We start from the raw sequence: 17,647 nt of genomic DNA, 5'->3' as shown, positions 1-17,647 counted from the left end.
CATTCCAAAGTGCTGGGGTTACAGGCATGAGCCACCACACCCAGCTACGTTTTTTGTTGTTGTTGTTGTTGAGACGGAGTCTGGTTCTCGCCAGGTTGGAGTACAGAGGCACGATCTCGGCTCATTACAACCTGTGTCTCCTGGGTTCAAGTGATTCCCTGCCTTAGCCTCTTAAGGAGCTGGGGATTACAGGTGCATGCCACCACGCCTGGCTAATTTTTGTATTTTTAGTAGAGATGGGGTTTCACCATGTTGGCCAGGCTGGTCTTGAACTCCTGACCTCAGGTGATCTGCCTGCCTCAGCCTCCCAAAGTGCTGGGATTACAGGCGTGAGCCACTGCCTGGTGTAAACACTTTTTTTATTCCTAAAACTATAAACATGGCCAGATGCAGTGGCTCATACCTGTAATCCCAGCACTTTGGAAGGCCGTGGTAGAAGGATCAATTGAGTGCACAAGCTCAAGGCTAGCCCTGGCAACATAGCAAGACCCCGTCTCTACAAAAAATTAAAAAAAAAATTAGTTGGCCGGGCGCGGTGGCTCACACCTGTAATCCCAGCACTTTGGGAGGCCGAGACGGGTGGATCATAAGGTCAGGAGATCGAGACCATCTTGGCTAACAAGGTGAAACCGCGTCTCTACTAAAAATACAAAAAAATTAGCTGGACGTGGTAGCGGGCGCCTGTAGTCCCAGCTACTCAGGAGGCTGAGGCAGGAGAATGGCGTGAACCCAGGAGGTGGAGCTTGCAGTGAGCCATTGCGCCACTGCACTCCAGCCTGGGTGACAGAGCAAGACTCCATCTCAAAAAAAAAAAAAAAAAAAAAAAAAAATTAGCCAGGCATGGTGGTGCATGTCTGTAGTCCCAGCTACTTAGGAGTCCGAGGTGGGAGGATTGCTTAAGTCTGGGAGATTGAGGCTGCAGTGAACTCTAGCCTGGGAGACACAGTGAGACCCTGGCTCAAAAAAGCAAAAAGCTTTATAAACATTTTTCATACCCTACTTCTTTGCTGAAATGAGACTACCTTGCCTAGCCACTGAAGTCTTCTAAATTTACCTTTCTTTGTATTTCATTGATTCCGTTTATGAAAAGATAGCTGTGTTCATTGATTGGCTGCTGAGAGTAGGGGTACAAATATCATTCTGCTACCTCAGCCCAAGAAAGATTCTCAGGCCTTGATCATAGAGGCAATGGTTTCTAATATATATATATTTTTTTATTTTTATTTATTTATTTTTTTTGAGACAGAGTCTTGCTCTGTCGCCCAGGCTAGAGTGCAGTGGCCGGATCTCAGCTCACTGCAAGCTCCGCCTCCCGGGTTTACGCCATTCTCCTGCCTCAGCCTCCGGAGTAGCTGGGACTACAGGCGCCCGCCACCTCACCCGACTAGTTTTTTGTATTTTTTCAGTAGAGACGGGGTTTCACCGGGTTAGCCAGGATGCTCTCGATCTCCTGACCTCATGATCTGCCCGTCTCGGCCTCCCAAAGTGCTGGGATTACAGGCTTGAGGTTTCTAATATTTTTATTTTTATTTTTTTTTTTTGAGACGGAGTCTCGCTCTGTCACCCAGGCTGGAGTGCAGTGGCCGGATCTCAGCTCACTGCAAGCTCCGCCTCCCGGGTTTACGCCATTCTCCTGCCTCAGCCTCCCGAGTAGCTGGGACTACAGGTGCCTGCCACCTCGCCCGGCTAGTTTTTTTTTTGTATTTCTTAATAGAGACGAGGTTTCACCGTGTTAGCCAGGATGGTCTCGATCTCCTGACCTCGTGATCCGCCCGTCTCGGCCTCCCAAAGTGCTGGGATTACAGGCTTGAGCCACCGCGCCCAGCCTTTTATTTTTATTTTTGAGACATGGTCTTACTCTGTCCACCAGGCTGGAGTGCAGTGACACAATCTTGGCTCACTGCAGCCTCCATCTCCAGGATCAAGTGATCCTCAGTCTCCTGAGCAACTGGGACCACAGAAATTAGCCACCACGCCTGGCAAATTTTTGTATTTTTTGTAGAGATGGGGTTTTACCTTGTTGCTTAGGCTAGTCTCGAACTCCTGGGCTCAAGGATCCACACACCTTGGCCTCCCAAAGTGGTGGTATTACAGATGTGAGCCACTGCACCTGGCCTGGTTTCTAGGTTATTTCCAAGTATATAATCAACAAAGGACAGTTCTTCATGTTGATTTTCGAGTGTTCTGATCCTGTGAAGATAAAGTGTTAAGATGACACTCATTTATTTTCGTTACTATTGTTAGCAGAATTAATGTTACTTATTTTAGAGCCTTGGCATTTTTTGAAATGTCTTCATTTGATAATTTTGCTTATAGGAATGTATCTTTAAAAAATTCCTGAAAAAGTTTTGCACATAAAACTTTACCACAGGCCAGGCGTGGTGGTTTATGCCTGTAATCCCAGCACTTTGGGAGGCCAAGGTGGGTGGATCACCTGAGATCAGGAGTTCAGGACCAACCAGGCCAACATGGTGAAACCCCATCTCTACTAAAAACACAAAACGGAGATGGGCGTGGTGGTGGGCACCTGAGTAGTGGATAATCCCAGCTACTCAGGAGGCTGAGGCAGGAGAATCACTTGAACCTGGGAGGCAGAGGTTACAGTGAGCCGAGATCGCGCTGCTGCACTCCATCCTGGGAAACAGAATGAGACTCTCTCTCAAAAAAAAAAAAACTTCACCACAGTGACTAGGCGTGGGGGCTCATGCCTATAATCCCAGCACCTTGGCAGGCCAAGGTGGGAGAATTACTTGAGCCCAGGAGTTTGAGATCAGCCTGGGCAACATAGTGAGACCCGATTCATACAAAATATAAAAAACTTAGGCCGGGTGCAGTGGTTCTTGCCTGTAATCCCAGCACTTTTGGGAGGCCAAGGCAGTTGGATCACGAAGTCAGATTGAGACTATCCTGACTAATACGGTGAAACCCCGTCTCTACTAAAAATACAAACGATTATCCAGGTCTGGTGGCAGGCGCCTATAGTCCCAGCTGCTTGGGAGGCTGAGGCAGGAGAATCATTTGAACCCAGGTGGCAGAGGTTGAAGTGAGCCAAGATCGAGCAACTGCACGCCAGCCTAGACAACAGAGCAAGACTCTGTCTCAAAACAAACAAACAAAAAAAATTGGGCCTGGTGGCATATGCTTGTATTAATAGTTTCAGCTACTCAGGAGGCTGTGGTGGAAAGATCGCTTAAGCTCAGGATATCAAGGCTGCAGTGAGCCATGATTGCATCACTGCACTCCAACCTGGGTGACAGAACCCTGTCTCAAAAAACAACAAAGAAAATTTCACCACAACATCATTTATATTATTAAATAATTACAGTCAGCTTAAGTATATCAAACAGAGGAATGGTAAATGAATTTTGATCTACCAACTTAATAAAGTATTATGCGGCAACTTGAAAGTATGTTTATCAAGACTTTCATAATAAGGTTAAGTCATTATGTTATAATGTTAAGCAAAGAAAAGAAGGTTACAGAATTCTGTATTCAAAATGATTTCAACTGTGGGGAAAATGCATATTAAAAACACTCAAAAGAATGTGTAGGCCGGGCGCGGTGGCTCAAGCCTGTAATCCCGGCACTTTGGGAGGCCGAGACGGGCGGATCACAAGGTCAGGAGATCGAGACCATCCTGGCTAACAAGGTGAAACCCCGTCTCTACTAAAAATACAAAAAAAAACTAGCTGGGCGAGGTGGCGGGCGCCTGTAGTCCCAGCTACTCGGGAGGCTGAGGCAGGAGAATGGCGTAAAAACCCAGGAGGCGGAGCTTGCAGTGAGCTGAGATCCGGCCACTGCACTCCAGCCCGGGCAACACAGCGAGACTCCATCTCAAAAAAGAAAAAAAAAAAAGAATGTGTAATACTTAGTGTGAATCTGAAATCTGATTTTTTTTTTTTTTTTTTTTTGAGACGGAGTTTCATTCTTGTTGCCCTGGCTGGAGTGCATTGGTGCAATCTCGGCTCACCACAACCTCTGCCTCCCAGGTTCAAGTGATTCTCCTGCCTCAGCCTCTCGAGTAGCTGGGATTACAGGCATACACCACCACACCTAGCTAATTTTGTATTTTTTAGTAGAGACAGGGTTTCTCCATGTTGGTCAGGCTGGTCTCCAACTGCCAGCCTCAGGGGATTTGCCCACTTTGGCCTCCCAAAGTGCTGGGATTACCTTTCTTTGTATTTCATTGATTCTGTTTATGAAAAGATACCTGTGTTCATTGATTTTCTGCTGAGAGTAGGGCTACAGATATCATTCTGCTACCTCAACCTAAGAAGGAGGCCAAGCAGTCGAATCGCGCCTGGCCGAGTCTGATTATTAATAAAACTGCATTTGGGCCGGGCGCGGTAGCTCACACCTGTAATCCCTGCACTTTGGGAGGCTGATGCGGGCGAATCACGAGGTTAGGAGTTCAAGACCAGCTTGGCCAATATGGTGAAACCCCATCTCTACTAAAAATACAAAAAAACTGACTGACATGATGTGCAAAGCTGTAGTCCCATCTACTCAGGAGGCTAAGATAGGAGAATTGCTTGAACCCAGGAGGTGGAGGTTGCAGTGAGCCAAGATTGTGCCACTGCACTCCATCCTGGGCAATAGAGTGAGACTCTGTCTTAAACAAACAAACAAAAAAACACAAAAAACTGCATTTGTGGTCGGGTGCCTTGGCTCACGCCTGTAATCCCAGCACTTTTGGGAGGCTGAGGCGGGCAGATCACCTGAGGTTGGGAGTTCAAGATCAGCCTGGCCAACATGGTGAAACCCCATCTCTACTACAAATACAATAATTAGCTGGGTATGGTGGCTGGCACCTGTAATTCCAGCTACTCGGGAGGCTGAGACTCGAGAATCACTTGAACCCGGGAGGCGGAGGTTGCGGTCAGCCAAATTCGTGCCACTGCACTCCAGCCTGGGTGATAGAGCAAGACTCTGTCTCAAAAAAAAAAAAAAAATTCTGCATTTGTATAATTGCCTTGTTCTTTTCCAGAGTCAGATTGAGGCAGAACTGAATAAACATTGGCGGCGATTGTTAGAGGGGCTTTCTTACTACAAATCTCCCAGGTATGGCAATTCCAGGCGTCTGGTTAAAGTAATTCCCTTAAGGAAGCTGGCATGGATGAAACCATCCTCCTGTATGCTTTGATGATTTTGTAGGGTTATATATACCAGAGATAATACAATTTCGTTTACCAGTGGAAAAGAGTAGATTACATTTTTTTGTTGTTGTTGGCTGAAAGAAAAGGAAATTCCTTCTAGAAATACAGTATTGTAGAATATAATTATGACCTATGTGTGGGGATGAGGATTTATTAAACATTCAACGAATTTTCTGATATTTATTCAGAGTCCACAGTGTCTGTGCAAGCACTAATTGGTGGGAGATAGCACGATGATACTAACAACTGACACTTGTGTAGTGTTAACTATGTAACAATTATTACTGTAAACACCTGACTTATCAAAAGTTATTTAATCCCCACAACACCCCTTTGAGATAGTTACTATTATTTTTTGGGTGAATATATAGATCTTTGTATTGGGTAGTGGAAAATACAGTAATAAAATATAGAGTAGTTACAAATAAAGAGAATATGGCTTGTAGGGCTGGGCCTATTTGATCTTGATTCCTAGTCCAGATCTCATTCTGTTATGCATTGTAGTTGAAGTCAAGCTCATTTCCCTTCGACTTTTGTACTTATTTTGAATGTATTACATCTTTACCTTCCATTTTCATTCCCTTAGGTTAACGATGAACTTTTCCTTGTTATTCATCTGTTAACTCTTCCCCCATAATTACCTTGAAGTAAATCCCAGATACCTTGTTATTTTATCTGCAAATACTTGACTATGTATCTAAAATACATGGACTTTTAAAAAAGATAATCACTATATTATCACATTTAGGTACTCTTATCATTGTTTCCATTTTACCAATGGGGAAACTGAGGCACAAAGCGGTTAGGTAACTTGCCATGGTACAACTAGTAAGTGGTAGAACCAGGATTCGAACCTGGTGGTCTCATTCCAGTGTCTGTTTTTTTGTTTTTTTTTTTGAGATGGAGTTTTGCCCTTATCGCTCAGGCTGGAGTGCAGTGTCACAATCTCAGCTCACTGCAACCTCCACCACCCAGGTTCAAGTGATTCTCTTGCCTCAGCCTCCTGAATAGCTGGGATTACAGGTGCCCACCACCACACGCAGCTAATTTTTTTCTATTTTTAGTAGAGATGGGGTGTCACTATGTTGGCCAGGCTGGTCTTGAACTCCTGACCTCAAGTGATCCTTCCACCTCAGCCTCCCAAAGTGCTGGGATTATAGGTGTGAGCCACCGCTCTCGGCCCCAGTGTCTGTTATTTTGTTGTTGTTGTTTTTGTTTTTGAGATGCAGTCTCCCTCTGTTACCCAGGCTGGAGTGCAGTGGCACGATCTTGGCTCACTGAAACCTCCACATCATGGGTTTAAGCAATTCTCCTGCCTCAGCCTCCTGAGTAGCTGGGATTACAGGCACCCACCACCATGCCTGCTAATTTTCGTATTTTCAGTAGAGACGGGGTTTCACCATGTTGGCCAGGCTGGTCTCGAACTCCTGATCTCAAGTGATCTGCCCGCCTCATCCTCCCAAAGTGCTGAGATTACAGGCGTGGGCTGCCATACCCAGCCTACTGTTTTCTTTACTATCTTTTTTGTGTTCCAGAATCCAACCTAGTTGTCAGATGCCTGTAGTCTCCTCTTAGCTGGACAGTGTCTTAGTCTTACCTTGATTTTCATGACCTTGAACAGGTTTGAGGACTGGTCAGTTATTTTGTAGGATGCCCCCAATTTGGGTTTGTCTGATGTTTTTCTTATTACTAGACTATTAGGGGTTGTGAGTTTTTGGAAAGAATACCCAGAGGTGAGGTGCGCTTCTTTTTTTTTGAGATGGAGTTTTGCTCTTGTTGCCCATGCTGGTGTGCAGTGGTGCGATTTCAGCTCATTGCAACCTCTGCCTCTTGGGTTCAAGAAGTTCTGTCTCAGCCTCCCTAGTAGCTGAGACTACAGGTGCACGTCACCATGCCTGGATAATTTTTGTGTTTTTAGTAGAAACATGGTTTCACCATATTGGTCAGTCTGGTCTTGAACTTCTGACCTCAGGTGATCCGCCTGCCTCAGCCTCCCAAAGTACTGGGATTATAGGCGTGAGCCACCGCGCCTGGCTGAGCTACCCTTCTTACCACATCATAGCAGAGAGTACATGCTGCCCACATGAAATCACTGGTGATATTAATCTTGGCCACTCAGTTAAGGAGGCGTTAGACAAGTTTCTCCTCTGTAAAGTTACTTTTTTCTCTTTTCCTACTTTATTTTTTGGAAGTGAGTACTAAATATAGCCATGTCCAGGTAATTTTTTTCATTTTTGGTGGAGGTGGAGGTCTCACTTTATTGTCTAGGCTGGTCTCAAACTCCTGGCCTCAAGCTACCCTCCTGCCTCGACCTCCCAAAGTGCTGGGATTACAGGCATGAGCCATTGTGCTGGCCTCTCCCTACCCAATTTATTTATTCATTAGTTTATATCAGTATGGACTCAAATATATTTATTTTATTTATTTTATACTTTGTTTATACCTTGTTTCAGCTTTGGCCATTGGACATTCTTTTAGGTTGGCCTCTCTCCTTTGGGCGTGTCCTTCCTTTTTTCTTTTTTTCTTTTCCTTTTTTTTTCTATTAAGTTATCTCCTACCAAAAGGACTTTGGTGTTTTAAACCCTTCTGTACTTTCTTTCACTATAAGATGCTTCAAGATTTTCTTGTATTTTCCTTGCCCTGGCTCTAGAATCAACCAATTCTCCAAGGAATGCTGTTATTAGATAATGGTATTGTAAAGCAGGATCTGGGTGCTGCATGTGCCTGCTGCTATTGGAGTGTTATAACTTCTAGGCTTTCTCAGTGGACAGAGCTATTACAGATAATATGTATGTATGCCACAGACCTGGTTTTAAATTTTAGCAACTGTTTATTAGCTGTGGGATTTTTGGTAAGTTATTTACCCTTTCTAACTGTTGGCAATTCCATTTGTAAAAGGAGAATAGTGATATTTGCCTTTCAGGGTAGTAGTAAGGATCAAAAATAATGTAACTTAATGTGTTTACAAATAACATTGTTATAACTGTAATTTAACCACTTTTGTTTGTTTGTTTGTTTGTTTGTTGTTACTTAGGCATAACCAGTTCTGTGTTATGAAGTCTGTGGAGGTGAATGTGTGTGTGTGTGTGTGTGTGTGTGTGTGTATTTTATAGGCATCTGAAGGGCAGAAAAAAGTCTGTAGTGAAAATATTTTAAAATATTTTTATTTTAAACTCAGTGGGCTATTGAGAATGAAGAAATGATTCACTGTTCTTTTCATAGCCCAAGTTCAGCTGAAAAAGTGAAAGCTAATAAAGATGTTGCGTCACCATTGAAGGAACTGGGTTTAAGAATCAGCAAGTTTTTGGTGAGTAAAAATTAGCACTCGCTCAGTTTATTACTTGCAGTGTGGATGTATATGGTTGTGTTGCTAGTGATAGTGAAAATTCAGTTTATTTTTGTTTTGGGAATTAAATTGAACATGTTGTGTTTTATAAATACCCAGGTTGTAACTCTTCTCCCTAAAAGTTACAAGTCAAAGTTGCCTGATCCATTTACTGCATATCATAGGGTTTTCTTCACCAGACATGTGGTGGTCTTTAAGGTGACTAAGTTTGTCATTTCAGAAGCTCACATCATGCCTACTGCTGTATTAGAGTGCTTGGTGAATAAGCATCGTTGTTTCTGGCATGTACATTTAATTGTAATAAAAATTGTATGTCAGTGACTGGCTCTTGTCTTCCATTAGAGTCAGAATTGTTATGTTGAATGAATCTTTGAGTAGCATTTTTGTTTATTCAAGTCCTGTGTTCATTGTAGAAGACAAATCTTTAAATGCTCTGCATCCTGTGTGCGACTTCTGAGCTGAAGTGGCTGTTCCTCACTTAAAATCTCTTGTGTTTCAGGGTCTTGATGAAGAACAGAGTGTGCAGTTACTCCAGTGTTACCTGCAAGAGGACTACAGGGGTACTCGGGACTCAGTAAAGGTTTGTGGTTTATGTCAGCTCCTTTCTGCTGCCTTTATCCGTTTTCCGTTAGTTTTAGATAATGAAGGGTTTTGGCACCAATTCTTTTATCAGTGGTAGGTGATCAGGTACAGTCATCTTCAGGAAAGACCTACTAAAGGCTTTAAAAAAACATGACCTGGAGATGGGCGGATCACAAGGTCAGGAGATTGAGACCATCCTGGCTAACACGGTGAAACCCCGTCTCTACTAAAAAATACAAAAAGCTAGCCGGGCGAGGTGGCGGGCGCCTGTAGTCCCAGCTACTCAGGAGGCTGAGGCAGGAGAATGGCGTGAACCCGGGAGGCGGAGCTTGCAGTGAGCTGAGATCTGGCCACTGCACTCCAGCCCGGGTGACAGAGCGAGACTCCGTCTCAAAAAAAAAAAAAAACATGACCTGGGTGCAATGGCCTGTGCCTGTACTCCCAGCTTCTTGGGAGGCTGAGGCAGGAGGATCACTTGAGCCCAGGAGTTTGAGGCTCAGTCAACTGTGATCGCACTGCTGCACTCTAGCCGGGGCAAAAGAGTGAGACCCCATCTCTTTAAAAAAAATAAAGAATATGTATGCACATAAGCTGAGATCTGTCTTCATACTTGGAGGAGTGGAGAGGTCAAAGACTGACATGTTAATCATGGAATCTTGGGCTATTAGAGGTGATAAGGATTTGGTAGAATTTCTAGCCTGCCCAGTCCCTCATTTTGCATAAGGGGACTGAGGCCAGAGGAGAAGGGAAGGGATTTGAGCACAGGTTTGGGTACATTTGAGTAGAAAATAAGGTGGAAAGTATATGTAGAAATAAATGTGCAAGTATAATCTTGAAGGATGAAGTGAAGGTATGTATCTTTTCTTATTACTTGAGTTTTGCCTGAAAGATGGCCTCTTAACTGCTCTGTTTTTCTTTTCAGACAGTACTGCAAGATGAGAGGCAGAGCCAGGCCTTAATCCTGAAGGTCAGTAGTAGTCACCATTTCTATTCTTTGATGTAAAATTGAGTGACAGCTTCTTGACCTCATTTTCCTGAGCATTGCTGGCTTTTGACTCTTCTGTTGGATAAGCAGGGAGGTTTTTATGAAGAAGCATATTAACTCATTTGTGAAACGATGCTTTTGTTTGTTTGTTTGTTTGTTGTGTTTTTTGAGATGGAGTCTCGCTCTGTCGCCCAGGCTGGAGTGCAGTGGCGCGATCTCGGCTCACTGCAAGCTCTGCCTCCCGGGTTCACCCTCCCTGCCTCAGCCTCCCGAGGCTCCTGCCTCAGCCTCCCGAGTAGTTGGGACCACAGGCGCCTGCCACCGCACCCGGCTGATTTTTTGTAGTTTTTTAGTAGAGACGGGGTTTCACCATGGTCTTGATCTCCTGACCTCGTGATCCGTCCGCCTCGGCCTCCCAAAGGGCTGTGATTACAGGGGTGAGGCACTGTGCCTGGCTGAAACGATGCTTTTGTCCACTGGATCCAGTAGAAAGGTTTCTCCCAAGGAGATTCTTCAGCTACTGGTGGTGAGAACAAGTTCATGGATATTTTTCCTCTAGGTCTAAGTCCAACAGGATTAATTTGTATTTCTTTATTCTTCAGTCCCTTTCCAGCAACCTTCTCACTTAGGATCTCGTGTTAAAGTGGAATTTGTGACTTCTGAAGAAGTTTCCTGTTTTATATTTAGTGAGAACTAAGTACATTAGTTACAAGCAATTAGGACCTATATCAGTGGAATTTTTATATTTGTTTTTATGTGTTTGGCCTGCCATTTGGTAGCATTGTGTGCTACATGAATGCTCTGAGAAATCATGCTAGAAAACATTTTTGGGGCCGGGCGCGGTGGCTCACGCCTGTAATCCCAGCACTTTGGGAGGCCGAGGCAGGCGGATCACAAGGTCAGGAGATCGAGACCACGGTGAAACCCCGTCTCTACTAAAAATACAAAAAATTAGCCGGGCGCGGTTGTGGGCGCCTGTAGTCCCAGCTACTCGGGAGGCTGAGGCAGGAGAATGGCGTGAACCCGGGAGGCGGAGCTTGCAGTGAGCCGAGATGGCGCCACTGCACTCCAGCCTGGGCAACAGAGCGAGACTCCGTCTCAAAAAAAAAAAAAAAAAAACATTTTTGGAAACTTGTGTATATTATTAAACAATAATTCCTTTCATCCTGTATATCCTGGTTTGTGAAAGTCTTTTGCTTTATTTTGGCCTAATTCAGTATGTTTGCATTTCTGTGATTCCTTATATAAATTTAACTTTTCCATCCACATCTTTATTTATTTTTTTTTTTATTTTTATTTTATTTTTTTTTTTTTGAGACGGAGTCTCGCTCTGTCACCCAGGCTGGAGTGCAGTGGCCGGATCTCAGCTCACTGCAAGCTCCGCCTCCCGGGTTCACGCCATTCTCCTGCCTCAGCCTCCCGAGTAGCTGGGACTACAGGCGCCTGCCACCTCGCCCGGCTAAGTTTTTGTATTTTTAGTAGAGACGGGGTTTCACTGTGTTAGCCAGGATGGTCTCGATCTCCTGACCTCGTGATCCGCCCGTCTCGGCCTCCCAAAGTGCTGGGATTACAGGCTTGAGCCACCGCGCCCGGCCCCATCCACATCTTTAAGTGAAATTATCAATAAATTTAAACTTGAGTTTCCTGTGTGCAAAGGTGAGTAACTGATTTTGAATCTTTGGGTTCCTCAGATTGCAGATTATTATTATGAAGAAAGAACCTGTATTCTTCGTTGTGTCTTACACCTTCTCACTTACTTCCAAGATGAAAGACACCCCTATAGGGTAAGCTTGTTTAGTCCTCTTGGTTCTCTTTACACTGTATCATCTTAATAATTTTGTTAATATTATTTGAATATTTACCTTTTATTCTAGGTATAATTTACTCTCTTGGTTATTTTTAAAGGTTGAATATGCAGACTGTGTTGATAAATTGGAGAAGGAACTAGTTTCAAAATACAGACAGCAGTTTGAAGAGCTTTATAAAACTGAAGCACCAACTTGGGAGACACATGGAAATCTCATGGTATGTGGTTACTGTGCTCTCCTGTAACTCTTGTTTTTTAAGATGGAATCTCGCATTGTCACCCAGGCTGGAGTGTAGTAGTGCGATCTTGGCTCACTGCAACCTCCATCTCCTGAGTTTAAGCAGTTCTCCTACCTCAGCCACCCAAGTAGCTGGGATTACAGGCACCTGTTGCCACACCCAGCTAATTTTTGCATTTTTAGTAGAGACGGGGTTTCACCACCTTGGCTAGGCTGGTGTCGAACTCCTGACCTCAGGTGATCTGCCCACCTTAGCCTCCCAAAGTGCTGGGATTACAAGCGTGAGCCACCACACCTGGCCTGGAACTCTTAGGAGGATTGCACACCCTTGCTTATAGAACTGCAAGTTAAATTATTTATTCATTCATTTAAAACATACAGATTATCTTTTTTTTTTTTTTTTTGGTGAGATGGAGTCTTCCTCTGTTGCTCAAGCTGGAGTGCAATGGCACAGTCTCAGCTCACTGCAACCTCTGTTTCCTGGGTTCTAGCGATTTTACTGCCCCAGCCTCCCAAGTAGCTGGGATTATAGGCACCTGCCACCATGCCCAGCTAATTTTTTGTATTTTTAGTAGAGATAAGAGATATGGTTTCACTATGTGGGCCAGGCTGGTCTTGAACTCCCGACCTCAGGTGATCTGCCTGCCTTGGCCTCCAGAAGTGTTGGGATTACAGGCGTGAGCCACTGCGCCTGACCTAGATTATCATTTTTTTTTTTTTTTTTTTTTTTTTTGAGATGGAGTCTCGCTCTGTCACCCAGGCTGGAGTGCAGTGGCTGGATCTCAGCTCACTGCAAGCTCCGCCTCCCGAGTTTAAGCCATTCTCCTGCCTCAGCCTCCCCAGTAGCTGGGACTACAGGCGTCGGCCACCTCGCCCGGCTAGTTTTTTTGTATTTTTTAGTAGAGACGGGGTTTCACCGGGTTGGCCAGGATGGTCTCGATCTCCTGACCTCATGATCCTCCTGTCTCGGCCTCCCAAAGTGCTGGGATTACAGGCTTGAGCCACCGCGCCCAGCCTACATTATCATTCTTGAGAAAAGTTTGAACATGTCATATAAATCAAAATATTGATGACATTAATTAATAGTACTTAATTCTGACTTTGACTTTTTTGCAATCCCATTACTTTCATTTCTTACCTAAGATTTGTTTAGTGGTTAATAGAATTCTGAACTTAATATTTCATCTTACTATTTTCTGCTCAGTGTGTAACACCAGTCTGATTATTTTATCCTAATTTCTAAACCAGTTTGCATCTATAGATTGTAGCATGACCTTGTTTGTTTTAAAAATAATACAAAAAACACGTCAAAAACACAGCTACTTAAAAAATAGTTAATGGATGAAAAGGGTCCGTTCATACATATAACATTCCTGTCCTTGGAAAGTTTGCAGTCAGAAGCATGAAATTGCAATACAAGCCTAAAATTCCCAGGAATAAGTTTAGGACAATTTAAAATCTAAATGAAGAGAACTTTAAAAATGCTATAAAAGGTGTAAAAGAAGACATAACTGAGGCTGGGCACAGTGGCTGTAATCCTAGCACGGTGGGAGGCCAAGGCAGGCAGATTACTTTAGGTCAGGAGTTCGAGACAAGCCTGGCCAACATGGTAAAACCCTGTTTCTACTAAAAATACAAAAATTGGCTGGGCACGGTGGCTCAGGCCTATAATCCCAGCACTTTGGGAGGCCAAGGTGGGCAGATCACTTGAGTCAGGAGTTCAAGACCAGCCTGGCCAACATGGTGAAACCACATCTCTACTAAAAATACAAAAATTAGGCGAGTGTGGTGGCACCCACTTGTAGTCTCAGCTACTCGGGAGGCTGGAGTGGGAGGATCACTTGAGCCGAGGAGGCAGAGGTGACAGTGAACCAAGATTGCGCCACTGTACTCTAGCCAGGGTGACAGAGCAAGACTCCGTCTCAAAAAAAGGAAAAACCATAAAAAATAAAAATGCAAGCCTAGCCAATATGGTGAAACTTCGTCTCTAGTAAAAATACAAAAAAAATTAGTTGTGCATGGTGATGCGTGCCTGTAATCCCAGCTACTCGGGAGGCTGAGGCAGGAGAATTTCCTGAACCCAGGAGGCAGAGGTTGCAGTGAGTCGAGTTTGCGCCACTGCAGTCCATCGTAGGCAACAGAACAAGACTCTGTCTCAGAAAAATAAAATTAAAATACAAAAGTTAGCTGGGCGTGGTGGCACGCACCTGTGCTCCCAGCTACTCAGGAGGCTGAGGCAGGAGAATTGCTTGAATCCGAGTGGTGGAGATTGCAGTGAGCCAAGATGACGCCATTGTACTCTGGCCTGTGCAACAGAGCAATCTCTGTCTCAAAAAAAAAAAAAAAAAGACATAACCAAAGGGAAAGACACACTATAATATATATACATATACATATATATATTTTTTTTTTGGGACGGAGTTTCGCTCTTGTTGCCCAGGCTGGAGTGCAATGGTGCAATCTTGGCTCACCACAACCTCTGCTTCCCAGGTTCAAGTGATTCTCCTGCCTCAGCCTCCCAAGTAGCTGGGATTACAGGCATGCGCCACCACACTAGGCTAATTTTGTATTTTTAGTAGAGACAGGGTTTCTCCATGTTGGTCAGACTGGTCTCGAACTCCCGACCTCAGGTGATCTGCCCGCCTTGGCCTCCCAAAGTGCTGAGATTACAGGTGTGAGCCACCACGCCTGGCCTAGGACACATCGTACTCTTTTTTTTTGAGACTATGTTTTACTCTTGTTGCCCAAGCTGGAGTGCAGTGACATGTTCTTGGCTTACCACAGTCCCCGCTACCGGGTTCAAGCACATCTGCCTCAGCCTCCCGAGTAGCTGGGATTAAAGGCACGCGCCACCATGCCCAGCTAATTTTGTATTTTGAGTAGAGATTGGGTTTCTCCATGTTGGTCAGGCTGGTCTTGAACTCCTGACCTCAGGTGATCTGCCTGCCTCAACCCACCAAAGTGCTGGGATTATGGGGGTAAGCCATTGCGCCCGGCTGACACACCATATGCTTTTTTTTTTTTTTTTTTGAGACGGAGTCTCGCTCTGTTGCCCAGGCTGGAGTGCAGTGGCATGATCTCGGCTCACTGCAACCTCTGCTTTCAAGCGATTCTCCTGCCTCAGCCTCCCGAGTAGCTGGGATTACAGGCATGCCACCATGCCTGGCTAGTTTTTTGTATTTTTAGTAGAGACAGAGTTTCACCGTGTTAGCCAGGATGGTCTCACTCTCCTGACCTTGTGATCCACCGGCCTTGGCCTCCCAAAGTGCTGGGATTACTGGTGTGAGCCATCGTACTTGGCCTCATTGTGGTTTTAATTTGTATTTCCCTGATGACTAGTGATGTTGAACATCTTTTCATGTGCTTATTATACCTTCTTCAGTCAAGTGTCTGTTGACATTTTTATCCCGTTGTTTTTCGTGGATGTTTGTCTTACCAAATTGTGAGAGTTCTTTATATACAATATTGTAGATATAAGCTGTTTACCAGATAGATGTTTCACAACTATTTTCTTTCACCTACTGGCTTGTCTTTTCCCACCTTAACTCTGTCTTTCTTTTTCTTTTTGAGACAAGGTCTCGGTTTGTCCCTCAGACTGGAATCCAGTGGTGGGAACCTGATTCACTGCAGTCTCGACCTCCCTGACTCAAGTGACCCTCCTGCCTCAGCCCCACAAGTAGCTGGGACTACAGGCGGGTACCACAACACTTGGCTAATTTTTTTTTTTTTTTTGTAGAGATGGTTTTGCCATGTTGCCCAGGCTGGTCTTAAGTTCTGTAGCTCAAATGGTTTATCCGCCTTGGTGCCTCCCAAAGTGCTGAGATTACAGGCATGAGCCACTAGGCATGAGCTCCTAGACTGTATCTTTCCAAGAGCCAACATTTTAGTTTTAGTGTTTTGTTTTGTTTTTGAGACAGTCTCACTCTGTCACCCAGGCTGGAGTGCAGTGGCACGATCTTGGCTAAGTGTAATCTCTGCCTCCCGGGTTCAAGGGATTCCCCTGCCTCTAGCCTCCCGAGTAGCTGGGATTACAGGCATGTGCCACCACGCCTGTCTTATTTTTGTTATTTTTGGTAGAGATGGGGCTTCGCCATGTTGGTCAGGCTAGTCTTACTCCTGACCTCAGGTGATCCACCTGCGTCGGCCTCCCAGAGTGCTAGGATTACAGGCATGAGCCTCCTCGCTCAGCCAAAATTTTAAGTTTTGATAAATGTTTTTTTCAGTTTTGTCTATTATGGCTCCTGCCTTTTGGAACTTATCTTTAAATGTTTGATGGAATTTACCAGTGAAGCCATCTGGGCCTGGAGTTTTCTTTGTGGAAAGGTTTTTAATTATTTTATTTATTGATTAAAATTTTTTTGATCTCTTTTTAAAATTTTTAAAAAGTTTTAAAAAGTTTTAAATACTGAATTGTTTCCTTGATTGATACGGAGCTATTCAAGTTTCCTATTTCTATTTGGGACAATTTTGGTAATTTGTGTCTTTTAAGGAATTTGTTCATTTCATTTCACTAGTGAAATGTATTTACCTAAGGCTGTTCATATTATTTTCTTTTTTTTTTTTTTTTTTTTTTTTTTTTTTTGAGACGGAGTCTCGCTCTGTCACCCAGGCTGGAGTGCAGTGGCCGGATCTCAGCTCACTGCAAGCTCTGCCTCCCGGGTTTACGCCGTTCTCCTGCCTCAGCCTCCCGAGTAGCTGGGACTACAGGCGCCCGCCACCTCGCCCGGCTAGTTTTTTTTTTGTATTTTTTAGTAGAGACGGGGTTTCACCGTGTTAGCCGGGATCGTCTCTCGATCTCCTGGCCTCGTGATCCGCCCGTCTCGGCCTCCCAAAGTGCTGGGATTACAGGCTTGAGCCACATATTATTTTCTTATCCTTTTATTCTCTTTGGAGTCTCGTGCTGTGCCCTTGCTCATTTCTGATAATGATAGTTTTGTCTTCAATTTTCTTTATTAAAAAAAAATTTTTTTTTTTTGAGACGGTCTCACTGTGTAGCCCAAACTGGAGTGCAGTGGCGTAATCTTGGCTCACTGTAACCTCCACCTTCAGGACTCAAGTGATTCTTGTGCTGCCTCAGCATCCCGAGTAGATGGGAGTACAGGTGCGCACTATTAAGCTCAGCTTTTTTTTGTATTTTAGTAGAGACAGGGTTTCACCATGTTGCCCAGAGTGGTCTCGAACTCCTGAGCTCAGGTGATCTGCCCCGCTCAGTCTCCCAAAGTGCTGGGATTATAGGCGTGAGCCACCGCGTCTGGCCAGTTTTCTTTATTATGATGTTTTATATTTAATTGATTTCTGTTCTCTCTCTGTGTGTGTGTGTGTGTGTGTGTGTGTGTGTGTGTGTGTATATATATATATATATATATATAAAATTTTCACTCTTGTTGCCCAGGCTGGAGTGTAATGGTGTGATCTTGGCTCACTGCAACCTCTGCCTCCCGGGTTTAAACTATTCTCCTGCCTTAGCTGCCCAAGTAGCTGGGATTACAGGCGCCCACCACCACGCTCAGCTATTTTTTGTATTTTTAGTAGA

General features: G+C 44.4%; 2 protein-coding genes across 2 annotated transcripts in view; one reads left to right on the top strand and one right to left on the bottom strand.

The window, feature by feature from the left end:
- Nucleotides 1-17,647, bottom strand: part of SPOUT1 (SPOUT domain containing methyltransferase 1) — a 256,133-nt gene that overhangs the window by 127,769 nt on the left and 110,717 nt on the right. The window lies entirely within an intron of this gene.
- The window catches only part of NUP188 (nucleoporin 188), a 65,982-nt gene that overhangs the window by 5,365 nt on the left and 42,970 nt on the right, over nucleotides 1-17,647 (top strand). The window contains exons 3-8 of the mRNA XM_050759707.1: nucleotides 4,988-5,061; nucleotides 8,379-8,463; nucleotides 9,002-9,082; nucleotides 10,007-10,051; nucleotides 11,761-11,853; nucleotides 11,975-12,094. Coding sequence (XP_050615664.1) covers nucleotides 4,988-5,061; nucleotides 8,379-8,463; nucleotides 9,002-9,082; nucleotides 10,007-10,051; nucleotides 11,761-11,853; nucleotides 11,975-12,094 — 498 coding nt within the window. The remainder of the gene's footprint in view (nucleotides 1-4,987; nucleotides 5,062-8,378; nucleotides 8,464-9,001; nucleotides 9,083-10,006; nucleotides 10,052-11,760; nucleotides 11,854-11,974; nucleotides 12,095-17,647) is intronic.

The sequence above is a fragment of the Macaca thibetana genome, chromosome 15 (genome assembly GCF_024542745.1).
Source record: "Macaca thibetana thibetana isolate TM-01 chromosome 15, ASM2454274v1, whole genome shotgun sequence".
In the NCBI taxonomy this organism is placed as follows: domain Eukaryota; kingdom Metazoa; phylum Chordata; class Mammalia; order Primates; family Cercopithecidae; genus Macaca; species Macaca thibetana.
The sequence above is the reverse complement of the archived record's forward strand: the minus strand, read 5'-3'. Positions and strand labels throughout refer to the sequence as shown.